Source organism: Anolis carolinensis, chromosome 3 (genome assembly GCF_035594765.1).
Source record: "Anolis carolinensis isolate JA03-04 chromosome 3, rAnoCar3.1.pri, whole genome shotgun sequence".
NCBI lineage: Eukaryota > Metazoa > Chordata > Lepidosauria > Squamata > Dactyloidae > Anolis > Anolis carolinensis.
The window spans coordinates 101,115,338-101,132,323 of NC_085843.1; the positions used below are offsets into that span (position 1 = coordinate 101,115,338).

The 16,986-nt window shown below is 45.6% G+C and overlaps 1 protein-coding gene across 2 annotated transcripts in view; it reads right to left on the reverse strand.

Moving 5' to 3' along the window:
- prps2 (phosphoribosyl pyrophosphate synthetase 2) overlaps positions 1-16,986 on the reverse strand; it is a 43,228-nt gene that overhangs the window by 4,241 nt on the left and 22,001 nt on the right. For both annotated transcript variants that reach the window (XM_008107220.3, XM_003218897.4), the window contains 2 exons: positions 14,732-14,905; positions 873-1,032 (listed from right to left, as the gene is read on the reverse strand). In XM_008107220.3, coding sequence (XP_008105427.1) covers positions 873-1,032; positions 14,732-14,905 — 334 coding nt within the window. The remainder of the gene's footprint in view (positions 1-872; positions 1,033-14,731; positions 14,906-16,986) is intronic.

The following is a 16,986-nucleotide window of genomic DNA, read 5'->3' on the forward strand; positions in this document are numbered from 1 at the left end:
ACCCAAGCTGTAATTCCCAAATGTGATACTGTGATTCATTTGCACTTTAACTTGGTCAGCTATAACTAATTCCCAGATTCTGGAAATATGAAATTGAAAAATTGTGCAAAAAGGTATTCAGAAACACTTTGGGGAAACGTTCTAAAGGCCTTTAATTAACTAGGAAACAAACTTTAAACAGGCATGTTAATTTTATATGCTGCATTAGTATATTGAGGGCTATTCTTTCAAATAAGGATTTCTAAAGGTTTGTTTGACATAGATCTAAAGTAATTTTTGCAAACAAGTTCCAAACTTCCCTGGAAAATAGTGTTCAATAAAATGCTTGTAAGTATTTAAAATATGTTAACTCGGCTGCAAGTACTTTCTTAAAGCTTTCTAATTTTTGCAAAATATTATCCTACAATTTTTGATTCAATAAATTATAACAAGCCTAAAAACCATGACTATCAGTAGCTTCCTGCAGCCTGTGAAGCTCATCTAAGTGCAAAGTTCCTATATGCAGTGTGCTCTTGGTACCTTTTGAGGTTTGGTTCCAGAACCCCTTTACAGATATCAGAATCTGTAGATATGCAAGTCTCACTAGACAGAATGGCGTAGTAAAATGGCATCCTTTATATAAAATGGTGAGCAACTCAAACAAGTGCTGGAGAAAGACTGAGGACCTGAGAAATGGTGGGAGGCAACAGCAGGACTCACCCTCAAATCAGAATAACAACTGGCATGAAACAAAATAATGGGTCATGTTTTGCAATCACTCTCCAAATATATATGTGGTGGTTGTTTGAATCCGTGGATACGGAACCTGTGGGTATAAGGAGCCAACTGAACAGCACAAGAAGAATAGCTACCACAGTAAAAGAGCACAGTACCTGAATCTTGGGACAATGTTTCATTTTCTCTTCCTGTGGAATTGTGTTAGTTACAACTACAGCTTCAAATGCAGCATTATTGATCCGAGAAATAGCAGGCCCAGAGAAAATCCCATGAGTGAGGATAGCATAGACTTTAGTTGCTCCTGCAGTGACCAGCCTATAAAACAGAACACAAGCAAAACATTTATATCATTATCAGTGGAACTACCTGGCAGTTTCTATCAGAGGGGAGAAAAAAATCACCTTTGTGAAGGTAATAAAAAGTGTAAGTAAAATAGCATTCATACATAGCAAACAAGACAGCCTAATGAACACTTCCATTTCCCCATGAATCCTTAGTGTTGCAATGAATCCCTTGATGGATTGTCACCTTGCTGTGGTGAGGGGGCTTGCGTGTTCCAATGAACCTGCGGGCACAACCACAGGAGTCATGAACTCCCAGGAGCGGCCACAGGGGAGGATTCAGACCAAAAACAATCCGAAGACCCTAAGACCTCAACGGCGGAGCAGGCGGAGGATAACATGGTACATGTTACAAAGGCTGTGAAGGTGGAAGAAGGCTGTAGCAGACTGAGAAACCACCATTGTCATGTTAATCATGCCAGTGGCTGGGACCTCGTTCTGTGAAGACGGTGTTGATCGGCCATATACCGACCTCCACACATTAAAAAAAAAATGCACAGGCGTCTTCCAAGAATAATAAAAATAAACCAACAAAAGTCCTATGGCGATCAGCGAGTGGCAACGGGGGCAGGACTGTGAAATCTGGAAGCCCCTAGTCACATGGGCGGTGGATATGGATTCAATCGTTCTACCTCAAGGTCCGAGGCAGTTGAGTAGTCCGGCAGCTGTATCCATGACTGAGCAGCCCTTTTAGGATCCACTCTGCTCACCCCACATGGGGAAGGGGCTAGAAAAGGTGCCCTAAACACAGTCAGCCTATCTTATCCCCGACTGGACTGCTGCGTCCAGAGGGGTCACCACTCTGCGGCCAAAAAAGAGAAATGAACTTTGGGACATGGAACGTACGGACACTGTTGGACAACACTGACAGTGAACGCCCTAAACGCAGGACTGCTATCACTGCAAGGGAACTGGGACGCTTTAACATCGACATAGCAGCGCTTCAGGAGACCCGGAGAGCAGGAGAGGGACAGCTGAAGGGAGAAAAAGGAGGCTTCTTCTGGAAGGGACTGCCTGAAGAAGAATGGAGAATACATGGATTTGGCTTTGCTATCAGAAATGACCTGGTGAAGCACCTGACTGAAGCACCCATTGGCATTAATGAACGACTCTCAACCCTCTGAATTAACCTTTCCAGAAATCAACAGGCAACCATCATAAGTGCCCTATGCACTAACACTAGATGCTGACGAAGACATCAAGGAAAAATTTAATTGTCAACTGGATACCGTCCTATCGGAGATACCTAAGGAGGATAAAATCATCCTCCTGGGGGATTTTAATGCAAGAGTCGGACAAGACTCCGACCTGTGGCCAGGGACAATTGGAAAAGACGGGGTTGGAAACAGCAACTCGAATGGCATCCTGCTTCTCACCAAATGCAAAGAACACAACCTTGTCATCACCAACATGCTCTTCCGCCAGAAAAAAAAGCTCAAGACATCATGGAAGCACCCCCGGTCAAAGCTTTGGCACCTCTTGGACTATGTAATTACACCTGCCAGCCGTGATGTGCTTCTCACAAGACCCATGACAGGTGCTTTTTATTTATTTCGTGTCAAAAGCATTGCATAACAAATACATTTAAAAGTGATGAAATAAAGGAAATCACAAGCAACTAAATAGTTTTACACCAAAAGTGGGCAACAGCGACTGCATTGTCCATAGCTTTAAACAACTCCTCCTCCGTACATGAGGCAGGACATTGTGGGCAAGCATACATATGCGGAGTTGCTTGTTCTGCTCCACATTCACACAAGGTGGAGGATTCCTCCACCTTGCCAAGTTGTCTTTTGATCTGCCCACTCTGCTTCTGAGTCTGATTAGGGACTTCCAAGTTGCCCATTTTTGGTTTGCCCCTGGAGGAAGACCCTCATGGGGGGGGGGGCATCCAGTTAGAACTGCCTGGTTTAGCTGCCCAGAGGGAGACTCTTGCTGTTGCTGGAGGAACATCAAGAGGAGTGGTGGTTCTCATGAAGCCCTTCCTTGATTTGAGTCTGGTGGGAGGAGGCTGATAGTCATGCAGTGGGTGGCTTTCGCAATGTTCGACCTTATTTCTCTCACAGTAAGCAGCAACTTCCCGTCGCACGTCAGGAGGGGCAATGCCAGCTAACTTGTTGTCAGGACCCAGGCTGCAAAGGCACCAATAACCAAACACAGAGGCCAGAATCTATCTAATATCTTTATTGAAGGAATATATAAGGTTAATAAAAACAAATGTAAAAGTTAGTTCAGAAGCGGACCTTTCAGGAAAGGTCAAAATTAGTCCAAAAAAGCAATGTCCAATAAGAAATATTATGGTCCAAAGTTGTAATCCAATAACCGAAACACTCACTTTGCCAGGCAAAGTGAGGGGAGATGACAAGGTCCTTTAGTCCATAAACTTGAGCAAGGCTAGGAAATAACTTGATACTTGAAACAAGGCTTAAAACGTGGAACAAGGTAACTAGGAACAAGAACAAGGTCCGTGGAATAACTTGGTAAAATCCGTGGAACAAGGCAAGGATTGGTCCTGGGAAACAAGGCAAAGTCCGTAGATAAACAAAGGCTGGGAAGCAAGGCGAAGGCTGGATAGCAAGGCAAGGCTTGAGCAGGAGCGAGGCTTGAATCGGAGCGCGCTGTCCAGACACAACTCGCTCCGTAGGCTGACGAATTGACTCCGCGAAGTTACTACGCGGGTAAAACACCTATATAGAGTCTAACTTTCCCACCGAAGCAGTTCTCTGGGAATCAGAAACGAAAGCTAAACTCTGAGACCAGATGTTAAACTCCTTAAAGATTCTCACGAGAAGCAGTCTTAATTGGCTACATTCTTAGCTGCAATCCTCGCACTCCTGCGCGAAGCTGATTCCAAACTTCTCTGTTGTTTACAAAACTCCCGGCGCAAGAACACGGGAGAAGTAGGCTCTGGGCTTGTTTGACATACTTCTGGGAGACAACTTTCTTGCAGGTGCAAGGTTCCCAGATCTGCCTGGGAAAGATCTGGCTGAGAGGAATCCAGTTCAGACTGGGAAGGTAAAAAACCCAAGTTTTCATCTTCATCAGGAATTACAATGTCCTGAGCAGGACTACAAGGCCCATGGGTCATCACACTATCCCCCTCCTCAAGGCCCCTCCCAAACTGGGGCCCTCTCCCCGAGGCGCGAGGTCGCGGCTTGGCGGGATAGGTCTGATGAAAGCGACGGGTTAGCTCAGGAGCATGGACTGTGGAGGCGTCTTCCCAAGAGCGTTCCTCAGGGCCAAAACCCACCCAGTCAATGAGATATTGTAGGCGGCGGCGGCGAAAGCGAGAATCCAAAATGTCCTCAACCTCGAACTCCTCCTCCCCATTCATCAAAACAGGAGGGGGGGCCGGTTGGTCTGTATCAGGACGCACACCATCCGCCGGAAGGAGCAGGGAACGGTGAAACACTGGGTGAATGCGCATTGAACGCGGAAGTTGGAGTTTGAAAGTCACGGGGTTTAATTGCGCCACCACTGGATAGGGGCCAATGAAACGGGCATCTAACTTCCGGCAAGGGCGGTGGGAGGGCAGAAAGCGAGTGGACAGAAAAACCCGATCTCCTACCTTGATTTCGGGGCCCGGCTGGCGGTGTTTGTCAGCGTGGTGTTTATAGTCCTCCTTGGCTTGGTCCAGTTGCTGGAGCAAAAGTTGTTGCACCGCTGTGAGTTCCTGCAGCCAATCCTCTGCTGCGGGAACTTCTGAAGTTTCAATGACAGGGGGAAAGAAACGTGGATGGAAGCCGTAGTTTGCAAAGAACGGCGTTTCTTTTGTAGAAGCTTGAACTCCATTGTTGTAGGCAAACTCAGACAGTGGTAACAGAGAAGCCCAATTGTCCTGTTGGTAGTTTACATAACAGCGAAGATACTGCTCCAAAGTGGCATTGGTGCGCTCCGTTTGCCCATCTGTTTGGGGATGATGAGCTGAAGATAAGCGAGAGTCTATGCCCAATAGTTTTTGTAGCGCCTTCCAAAAACGAGAGGTGAATTGAGATCCACGGTCTGTGACTAAACTCTTGGGCAATCCATGTAGTCTGAAAACATGTTGAAGGAATAGATCCGCAGTCTCTTTGGCCGTGGGGAGGCCTTCGCAGGGAATGAAATGGGCTAACTTGGTGAAAAGGTCCACCACCACTAAGATCGTGGTGAATCCACAGGAAGGTGGTAGGTCAGTGATGAAATCCGCAGAAATTATTTCCCATGGGCGAGATGGGGTAGGAAGGGGGTGTAAAAGCCCTGAGGGCTTCTCCCTTCTTATCTTGGAGCGCTGGCATACTGGGCAGGTGTTGACATATTTTTCCACATCCTTGCGGATCTTGGGCCACCAAAAATCCCTTAGGATCAGATGCATGGTTTTAAATAGTCCGAAGTGTCCTGCTGGTTTGCAATCATGACACAGACGAAGTGCTTTTTCCCTGCCCGGTCCGGGTGGGATATAAACATGATTTCTATAGCAAAGCAGCCCATCCTTAAGCGAAAAGGGAAAATGCAGACCTTGGCGAAGTTGGTCCTGCGCCCAGGCATCTGCTTGCTGACTAGCCCTGATTTCTTGAGCACAGAGGGGTCCTGGAGTAGAGGAAGTTGAACCAATGGGAATGGATTTGGTGTTCCCCACTGTGAGCGTGGCAAAGTTCCCGGGTTGTAATAGTTGGGATTCAAAGGTCTCCTTGCGTCCTGCAGCGTATTCCGGTTTACGTGACAGGGCGTCTGCTTGCTTGGTCTGGGCTGGGGTCACATAATGAATCTGGAAGTCGAAACGTTCGAAGAATAAAGCCCAACGTTGCTGCCTCTGATTTAGTTTGCGGGCAGTTCTTAGATGTTCTAGATTACGATGATCAGTGTGGACTTCAATGGGAAATTTGGCCCCTTCTAGCCAATGTCTCCAAGTTTCAAAGGCTGCCTTTATGGCCAGTAGTTCTTTTTCCCAAATGGTGTAATTCCTCTCTGGTGTGGTTAGTTGACGAGAGTAAAAGGCACAGGGATGGAGGTGATCTCCCACCGGTTGTAAGAGTACAGCCCCAATTGCCACATCAGAGGCGTCCGCTTGCACAACAAAAGGGGTTCCAGGATTTGGGTGCTGTAGAATTGGCTGGGAGGTGAATAGTTTCTTTAGTTGCTGGAACCCTTTCTCTGCTTGATCGGTCCAGCGGAAAGGCTGCTTTCCACGGATGCAGCTAGTGATGGGGTCGGACCAGCGGGCAAAATCTGGAATGAACTTGCGGTAATAGTTCGCGAACCCCAAGAAACGCTGCACCTCTTTCTTGTTAGTTGGCGCCCGCCATTCCAATACTGCTGAAACCTTGGCTGGATCCATGGAAAGCCCTAGAGGCGAGATGCGGTAACCAAGGAAATCTACCTCTTGTAGATCAAAGGCGCATTTTTCCAGCTTGGCATAAAGTCCATGATCCCGCAATCGTTGTAACACCATTTTGACGTGGTTCTCATGTTCTGATTGTGATCTAGAAAACACCAAAAAATCGTCCAGGTAGATTATCAAGAACCTGTCTAGATAGTCCTGAAAAATGTCATTGACAAAATGCTGGAACGTTGCGGGAGCTCCGCATAAACCGAAATTCATAACTCGGGACTCGAATAATCCGAATTTGGTCTGGAAGGCGGTCTTCCACTCGTCCCCTTCCCTGATGCGAACTAAGTTGTAAGCCCCCCGAAGATCCAGCTTGGTGTAAACCTTGGCTCCTCGAAGCCGATCCAGTAGATCCGAGATTAAGGGCAGGGGATAGCTGTTCCGCTTGGTGATATTGTTCAATGCTCTGTAGTCCACCACCAAGCGTAGTTCCCCTGACTTCTTCTTCACAAACATCACTGGGGAGGCGGCTGGGGATTGAGAGGGTCTGATGAATCCCTTGCGAAGGTTTGTCTCTATGAATTCCCTGAGAGCTTCTTGCTCTGGTTCAGTCAGGGAGTAGAGATGCCCTCGCGGGATCGGGGGCCCCTCCACCAAGTCAATGGCACAGTCATAAGGTCTATGTGGGGGTAATTTTTCGGCTTCTTTCTCATTGAATACATCCCAATACTCGGAGTACTTCTTTGGCAAGGTGATGATGGGCTCGGTGTCTGTGGCATGGCAGACCTTGGCTACGAGGCAATGGTTTTGGCAGTACGGTGAAGCAAACTGCAGTTCTCTGTTGGACCAGGAGATGTTAGGGTCGTGGAGAGTCAGCCATGGAATTCCCAAAATCACAGGGAAATGGGGAACCTCGGTAACAAAGAAGGAAATCTCTTCCATATGTTCCCTTATCCACATCCTGGTGGGTTCCGACCACTGACTTACGGGGCCCGTCTTGAGGGGGCGGCCGTCTATGGCTTGCACCACACGGGCATTCTTGAAATCATGATATTGTAATCCCAGAGAGTCGGCATACTCTCTATCAATGAAATTGTTGGTAGCTCCAGAGTCTATCATGGCGTGGATCATGACGGGTCCCCTTTTTGCTGACCATAATGTGACCACGAGAAGGAACAGGACCCCGGTTGGCGGCTCTTGAATGGATTTTTTGACCGGGTTGGCGAGCCTCTCTACACCCGGTCGTTGGCTTCCCCCGCCGGCTGTGTGCCAGTCGGCTCAGACGCCTTCGTCTCCGTGGAGGACGCCGCCGCAAGACGGGCGGCAGGCTTCCCTTTGGCTGGGCACTCTCTGGCGAAGTGGCCCCCGTTCCCGCAGTACCAACAGAGGTTTAAGCGTTGACGACGGGCCTTCTCGGCGGCATCTAGTCTGGGACGCACATTGCCCAACTGCATCGGCACCTCCTCGCCTCCTCTGGGGTATGGGGTTGGCGGTGGGGGTCTCCACACTGGACGTGGCTGAACGCTGGCGGGAGCGGGGGGTTTTGCCCCGGCTCTACTGCCCTGGCCTCGAACCCACTGTTTCCTGTTGGCAATCATGACTTCAGCCCGTAAACATTGATCAATGAGTGCCTCGAGGGTCTGGGGAGGATCCACCTTGGAGATTTCTTCCAGCATTTCAATGTTGAGACCCTCCCGGAATTGTCCTCTGAGGGCTACATCGTTCCAGCCGGTGTTGTGGGCCAGCACTCGGAACTCGGCTATATACTGAGACATAGGTCTGTCTCCTTGGAAAAGGCGACGGAGTTTGTGACCGGCTGCCTCCAAATTGTCCTCGATTCCCCAAGTCTCCTTGAGGTGGTCCAAGAAGTGTTGCGCTGATCTTAGGTGTGGAGAGGCTTGGTCGAACAGTGCCGTCGCCCAATTGGCCGCTGGCCCGTCTAGAAGACTGTAAACCCACGCCACTTTGATGTCTTCTTGGGGAAACTCGGCATCACGGGCCTCTAGATAAGCTTGACATTGGCGACGGAAAACATGAACCTTAGAAGCTTCTCCAGTAAACTTGGTAGGCAACGCCATGGCCGGGAGGCGGATTCCGCGCTCCCGCAAGCCCTTTATTTCTCCATCCTGGGCGTTGAGTCTGTCGCGGATGCGATCCACTTCGTCCTTGCTGATGGTGTAGCTCAGTGGCTGCCCACCGGGCACGGTTCCGGTAGACATTCTGGCCGAGGTTAATTGGTGCTTAGGGCGGCGGAGTCAAACTGTCAGGACCCAGGCTGCAAAGGCACCAATAACCAAACACAGAGGCCAGAATCTATCTAATATCTTTATTGAAGGAATATATAAGGTTAATAAAAACAAATGTAAAAGTTAGTTCAGAAGCGGACCTTTCAGGAAAGGTCAAAATTAGTCCAAAAAAGCAATGTCCAATAAGAAATATTATGGTCCAAAGTTGTAATCCAATAACCGAAACACTCACTTTGCCAGGCAAAGTGAGGGGAGATGACAAGGTCCTTTAGTCCATAAACTTGAGCAAGGCTAGGAAATAACTTGATACTTGAAACAAGGCTTAAAACGTGGAACAAGGTAACTAGGAACAAGAACAAGGTCCGTGGAATAACTTGGTAAAATCCGTGGAACAAGGCAAGGATTGGTCCTGGGAAACAAGGCAAAGTCCGTAGATAAACAAAGGCTGGGAAGCAAGGCGAAGGCTGGATAGCAAGGCAAGGCTTGAGCAGGAGCGAGGCTTGAATCGGAGCGCGCTGTCCAGACACAACTCGCTCCGTAGGCTGACGAATTGACTCCGCGAAGTTACTACGCGGGTAAAACACCTATATAGAGTCTAACTTTCCCACCGAAGCAGTTCTCTGGGAATCAGAAACGAAAGCTAAACTCTGAGACCAGATGTTAAACTCCTTAAAGATTCTCACGAGAAGCAGTCTTAATTGGCTACATTCTTAGCTGCAATCCTCGCACTCCTGCGCGAAGCTGATTCCAAACTTCTCTGTTGTTTACAAAACTCCCGGCGCAAGAACACGGGAGAAGTAGGCTCTGGGCTTGTTTGACATACTTCTGGGAGACAACTTTCTTGCAGGTGCAAGGTTCCCAGATCTGCCTGGGAAAGATCTGGCTGAGAGGAATCCAGTTCAGACTGGGAAGGTAAAAAACCCAAGTTTTCATCTTCATCAGGAATTACAATGTCCTGAGCAGGACTACAAGGCCCATGGGTCATCACACTTGTAGAGTTTATCAACAGGTGTAGGTTTAAGGCATCCTGTGATTATTCCGCATGTTTCATTTAGTGCTATGTCCACCTGCTTCGCATGGGCAGACTTGTGGCAGACAGGACAGGCGTACTCAGCAGTTGAGTAAGACAAGGCCAGGGCTGATGTTCTCATTAATTGTGGATCTGCACCCCATGCACTGCCAGTAAGTTTCCGCAGGATGTTGTTGCGTGCAGCTACTTTGTGCTTGGTGTTCATGCAGTGTTTCCTATATGTTAAGTGTTCGATCTAAGGTGACACCAAGGTATTTAAGATGGAAACAGTGTTCGAGTTCTTGGCCTTCCCAAGTAACTTTCAGTTTCCTGTTGGCTTCACGGTTACGTAGGTAGAAAGCACACACTAGTGTCTTGGCAGGGTTAGGCTTCAGGTGGTTCTCTCTGTAGTAGCTGGAGAGATCTTTCAAGGCATTAGTGAGTTGGTTTTCAACTGTTTCAAAATCTTTTGCTTGTGTTGTTAGGCCAAGGTCATCAGCATATATAAAACTCTTTGTGAGTGGTTTATTTATTTCGTGTCAAAAGCATTGAATAACAAATACATTTTAAAATGATGGAAAAAAAAGGGAAATCACAAGCAACTAAATAGTTTTAGACCAAAAGCGGGCAACAGCAACCGCATTGTCCGTAGCTTTAAGCAACTCCTCCTCTGTACATGAGGAAGGACATTGTGGTGAGGCAGGACATTTGTGAGTGGTGGTTGTGGCTGATCGTTCGTGAAGATGTTAAATAAGATTGGTGCAAGAACGCTGCCTTGGGGTAAACCATTCTTTTGCCTCCTCCTTCTACTTTTCCAGCCCTGAAACTCCACATAGAAGCTGCGGTTTTCCAGGAGGGTCTGGACAGTTTTTGTAAAATCAAAGTCCCGGGTGATATGGTAGACTTTATGCAGCATTTTTCTATGTTGCACCGTGTCATAAGGTCCACAAAAACTGTTCCCGTAAAGCAGCCTTTCTCATAGCCTTCCTCAATATGCTCAGTCAGATGAAGAATTTGACCTGTACAGTTTTCCCCTGGTCTGAAACCTACTTGTTGTGCAATAAGCTTGGGTTCGATAACAGGTCCTAATCGATTTAAAAGCATCCTCTCATAGACTTTATATAGATGACATAAGAGAGAGATTGGTCGGTAGCTCCTGGCATTGGAGCCATCTTTACCGGGTTTTAAAATGGCAATGATCTTAGTTTTCCTCCATACTCAGGGAATCTGTTTGTGTGCCAAGCATTGATTGTAGAATTTCAAAAGCCAGTTTTCAGCGTTGGGCCCCAAGTATTTGATTTGCTCCATCATTAAGTCATCTAGGCCAGGTGCTTTACCAGTTTTACATCGCTTGATGGCTTCTCTGAGTTCTTTCAGGTTTAGATGAGAAGACAACTGGTGGTTTTCAAGTTCTGGCACCCTGTTGATTTTCAGCTTTACTCTACTGCAGTTGGTTTTTCCATTCTGAATTAGCTGGTGAGCTATCTGGTCTGGTGTTACGTTTGCATGTCCATGGTTGACCAGAGGGTCACTATCCAGGCGTCTCAGCAATTGTCAGGCTCTTCGGCTGCTCTTGGACATATCAAGATTTTCAAGCAGCTCTATCCAGTGGTCTTTCTTAGCATTAGCTAAGGCTGTAGATAATTTTTGGCCTGCTGCTATAGTCTCACCGCAGTATGGATTCTCTTGAAATAGTCTGAGATATTCCTGTAGCTGATTTAGCGATTCTTCATTTAGGCCTGGTAGGTAGCTTGTGCAACAGCCTCTAGGGATTGAGAGCCTTGAGGATCTTTTCACAGCTTCTACAAAGGGGTCATAATTTTCTATAGAAGGTTCTATATCAGAAATTGCAGCTTCCAAGATCTCTGTAAACTTTGTCCAGTTAGCTTTATTGAAATTATATCTTCTGCGGAATGGGACACTTTTTGGTCTTACAGCAACAGGTGCTGATGACTGCTGGACAGACCACAGGTTAATCCAATCCACGATGGCTATCAAGATCGCCCCCAAACGCAGACCTCCAAGGACAAAAAATAAGGTGCAAATGAACACCCAAGCCCTTCAGGAGCCCTCCAAACAAGCCTTTCTCCAAACAACACTCAAGGATCATCTACCCACAGAACACTGGAACAAACTGAAGACCTCCATCATCACAACCTGCGAAGAAACCATTGGATATCAAACTAAGAAACATCAAGACTGATTTGACGATAATGACAAAGAGATCGAACAGTTAATCGATAACAAAAGAAAAGCCTTCCAAACATGGCAAAGAGACACCAACTGTGCTGCTAAGAAAAAGATCTATGCTAGTGCAAAAGCTGAAGTCCAAAGAAGGACCAGAGAACTCAAGAACATCTGGTGGACAAAGAAGGCTGAAGAAATCCAACACTTTGCAGATACACATGATGCTCAGGGATTTTTCAAAGCCACAAAGATCATCTACGGACCAAGAACCCATGGCATACATCCTCTATGCTCATCAGATGGAACCAAACTTCTGAAGGACAAAACATCAATTGCACTACGTTGGAAAGAGCACTACCAGAACCTTCTGAATTGCAGCTCCAATGTGGCCGAAGAGGCCCTCTCACAAATCCCGCAACAACAAACCAGGGATGAGCTTGCAGCACTGCCTAGTTTGGAAGAAGTTAGCAATGCCATCAGCCAACAAAAAAATAACAAAGCCAGCAGACCTGACGGTATCCCTGCTGAAATCTTCAAAGAGGGCGGACCTGTGCTGATAGAACTCCACCAGCTCATTGAAAAAGTGTGAATGTCCGAGAAAATCCCAGCAGACTTCAAGGATGCCACCATCATCACCCTTTTCAAGAAAGGGGATAGAACAGACTATTGCGGTTCTCCCTCCTAACCTGTTAGGGATTCCTCTTCTTCAGAAGAGGAAGGGGAGCAGGAAAGTGTTCATGAACCTGAGGGTGAGCTGGAATCTGAGGAGGAGACTTTGCAAGTACCCACTTTTCAGGAGAGACGAAAGGAAACAGAGCAGAGACGTCGTTCAGCTAGAATAGCTTCCAGAAATACAGCTGAGTAATTAGAAACTGAGTAATTGGACAGCAATGGCTCCCAAAGCAACCCATTTAAGGTGGAACCAGGTGTCAAACAGGGATGTGTTATTGCCTCAACCTTATTTTCCATCTTCTATACTTCACCTTGTTGATGGGAAGCTTCCCATCAGAGTGGAAATAATCTATTTAACCTCAGCAGACTGAAAGCCAAGACCAAGGTCACCACAACATCTATTATAGAACTCCAATATGTCGATGACAACGTAGTCTGTGCTCACTCAGAAGAAGATCTACAAGCCACTCCAAACACCTTTGCAGATGCATACAAGAAGCTCGGGCTCTCACTGAACAGAGAAAACCAAAGTGCTCTTCCAACAGACACCAGCCAATCCCTCTGCAAGGCCAGAAATACAGATTAATGGCGTAACATTAGAAAATGTTGACCCTTTCCGCTACCTTGGCAGCCACCTCTCCACAAAAGTCAACATTGACACTGAAATCCAACAGCGCCCAAGCTCTGTGAGTGCAGCATTTTTCCGAATGAAGAAGAGAGTGTTTGATTATCGGGACATCTGTAGATATATCAAGGTGCTCATATATAAAGCCATTGTCCTCCCAACCCTTCTATACGCCTGCGAAACGTGGACGGTCTACAGACGTCACACTTAACTCCTGGAACAATTTCATCAGCGTTGCCTCCAAAAAATCCTACAAATCTCTTGGGAAGACAGGTGGACAAATATCAGTGTGCTGGAAGAAGCAAAGACCACCAGCATTGAAGCGATGCTTCTACGCCATCAACTCTGGACTGGCCACGTTGTCCAAATGCCTCATTACCGTCTCCCAAAGCAGTTACTATACTCCCAACTCAAGAACGGAAAATGGAAAGTTGGTGGACAGGAAAAGAGATTTAAATATGGGCTTAAAGCCAACCTTAAAAATTGTGGCATAGACACTGAGAACTGGGAAGCCCTGGCCCTTGAGCCCACTAACTGGAGGTCACGCATGGAGGGTTTAAGGGAGAAACAGGCCAAGTGGAAGGCGCATCAAGCCAACCTGACCAGGACTGCCTTCCACCTGGAAACCGATGTCCTCACTGCAGGAGAACATGTGAATCAAGAATAGGTCTCTTCAGCCACCTGCGGACACACCCCCAAGACACCTTGGCCTACGAGGGATCGCCTAAGTAAGTAAGTAAGTGTTGCAAGGCAGCTTATGTGGTTTGAATGTTGGTCTAAGGAGACCAAGGTTTGCAATCTGACTCATCAATGGAAATGCAATGGATGAACTTGGAGAGGTCTCTCTATCTCTAAGTGGTAGGCAACTGCAAACCTCTTCCTCTGAATAAATCTTGTTAAGTTGAAAATGTTGTAAGTTGAACTTGACTTGAAGGCACATAATGATAATGAAGACATTGTGAATAAAGTCACAGCTTATTGAATTTACTTTTGGACTACAGTGCCCATAATCTCCTAGGTAGCACAACTGGTTATGCTACACTGGGAATCCTGGAGGCCGTAGTCCAAAGACCTTTTGCAAGGCTCTGAACAGAGCTTGCCAAGTGTGTTCAATCAAGCATCAATACCGCAAGTGGGAAATGTATTTCCCTTCTGCACTCTATTCCAGAGCATGGTACCATCTGACTACACTTGAACAACTATGTAACATAGAGAAGGACTCTCACAATCTCCAGATTTTATCAAGACCATGACTTGGTTTTTCAAGACTCGGGTCCGTGAGTCACAATGTGTGGTGACTCTTCACAGCTGTCTACTCAGAACAAGTAAAATGGTAACTTGGCAAATCAAAATGAATCTATAATAGGTATGTTTCATTTTACAAAGGTTTCATTGTTATTTTATTAAATGATAATTCACAATTCATTAATGCTGAGAAAGCCATACCTGAGGGAATGGCTCTGTGCATAATGGTTTTTCTTTCCCTAAACCAAGAGTGAACATGGCCTCAATCCATTCCACGAAACCCAAGTATATGTTCTTCAACTTCTGGAGAGCCCCCCCCCCCCCCAAAGTAAAAAGACCCTCAATTCTTTAACTATGAAATAGTGCTTGCTAGTATTTACTCACTTGTCTGCTGCATGGCAAACTGTGCCACATGTGTCTGCCATATCATCCACAAGGATTGCCACACGATCTGTCACATCCCCAACCAAGACCATGCGGTCTACCTCATTAGCTTTCTTCCTTTCTTTGTGAATCAGGGCAAACTCAACATTAAGTCGGTCGGCAATTGAAGTAACTCTGCAATGCATGGGAAGAAAAGGTAGCTTAAAAAAATTCAAAAGAACAGACAGCTATCAGATCCAATTTTTGTATGACATGTAATAGCACTAGATGAGTCATTGACTACAGTGTTAAAAAGAGCAAACTCCTTATGTATGAAACCTTTCAGATCTATCTGCTTCACTAAATAAAACATAACCTTTATATATTGGATTTACTAGTTTCTTAACATGCATTTAAAGTAGAAGTGGGCAAAGTAGCCTTTCCCCTTGGGGAATTTAAACCTCCAAAAACGTGGTGGAATTTTTTGGCATTTATTTGACCCTTAGACCTACTATAGTTGCTCATTTCTAATTTAAATGATTAAATGTGAATTCTATGAAGTCCTTTCTCTTTTACATGGCTTGATTTAAAAGCCATCTTCAGTGACTAAATTGCAGCCTTCAGGGAAACATATGTCACCCTACATTACAAAAACGTGCACCATGTGGTGAGTAGCTCTCACCTGTCACAACTCCATAGAGCTACTGCTATGTGGAAACATTGCCACAAGTTATCCGTCAAGGCTCTTAACATTCAAGTCAGACTTAAAAATAAAGCCCCATCAATATATCTTCTTGATGATGCAGCAGCTAAAGCCGGGTTCTATGTCACCGTGGTAACACAAGCAAGTCCTCATCAGACAGCTTGAGAGTGATTTCCACTACTACTTTTCTAGAATTGCTTCCATGGAGGATAACAATATGATCTAGCTACTCCTTGGGATTAGCACAGGCTTATATTATTGCTGTAATGCGGATCCCGGCAATGTAGCAATTAAGGTGGAATTATAGGGCTATAATTGTACAGAGTGAAAGGGCCCCAGACTATATAGAAAATGCTTACAATAAACCAGTGTTTTTCAAACTCTGCTCCTCCAGGTGTATTGGACTTCAACTCCCAGAAATCCCAGCCAGTTTTCCAGCTGTTAGGAATTATGGGAGCTGAAGTCCAGGAGCAGAGTTTGAGTGACACTGCAATAAATTATCAAATCATCTAGGAAATATAGAAATTCGAAAAAAGGCAACCATATCATCAACAATTGTCTCAGTGTGAAATATCCTGTGAAATGCCAAATAGTACTGGTAGAGATTGAAGAGAACCAGTGTGGTGTAGTGGTTTGAATGTAGGATAAGGATTCTGGGAGACCTGGGTTCAAATCCTCACTCAATCATGGACACTCTGAGTAATCTCTGTGAGTCGCAGAGAAGGCAATGGCAAACCCTGAACAGACGTTGCTACGAAAATCCCATGATAGGATTACTTTAGGGTTGCCTAAGTAAGAAGTGACTTGAAGGTAAACAAGAAAGCACACAAAATTTAAATCAAATTTTATAAAATATTGGAGTGGGACACCAGAACTTTATCACACCTATTATGTACATAGGATGCCCACCTATCAATTTACCAGTAGTCCTCTCTAATCTGTAAAAATGTCTTAAAACTTGTGCACTATGTCTTATTTCTTAATGTTCTACGTTAGGATGAATGAATAGTTTAGTTTATTCCATGACTCGAAAATCCTCAACTGAAATGAGTGGATAAAAAATTTAATTAGTGTTTTCTCCTTTAATTGATGATCCTTTATGTGAATTTATTTCTGTATTTATTTTCTAAAAAGAAAGAGTGACCTCTTGTGGTTTATCTTAGCAAACGTGAACCACTCAGGGAAAGGAACTTTGCTAGATGTTTAAAATCCTAGCAAAGTAATGATTTATGCTCTTTGTTAAAAGCTCAATTTCCCTTTATACAGATCAGATGAGTGCAACTCAGTAGTAAGTGTCCTGCTGGAATATTCAGCAGCCAGCATCAACCTGAAGTGGTAACCTTTAGCCTGCACAATATTTCATAAGACAGTATGTATCTGAGTTCATGACTCCTATTCTTTCTGCAGTATCCTGATTGTTTTTGGTTGAAAAAATCAGTCAGATTATTTCTTACCCAAATTGCAGAATGTGCAGATATATTTTTTCATATTTTTACAGGGAAGAAAAACTGAGCTTAAGGAGACTTGGAGACAGACACAATGAATCATGAAGAACATAGCAGGTGAGCTGTAA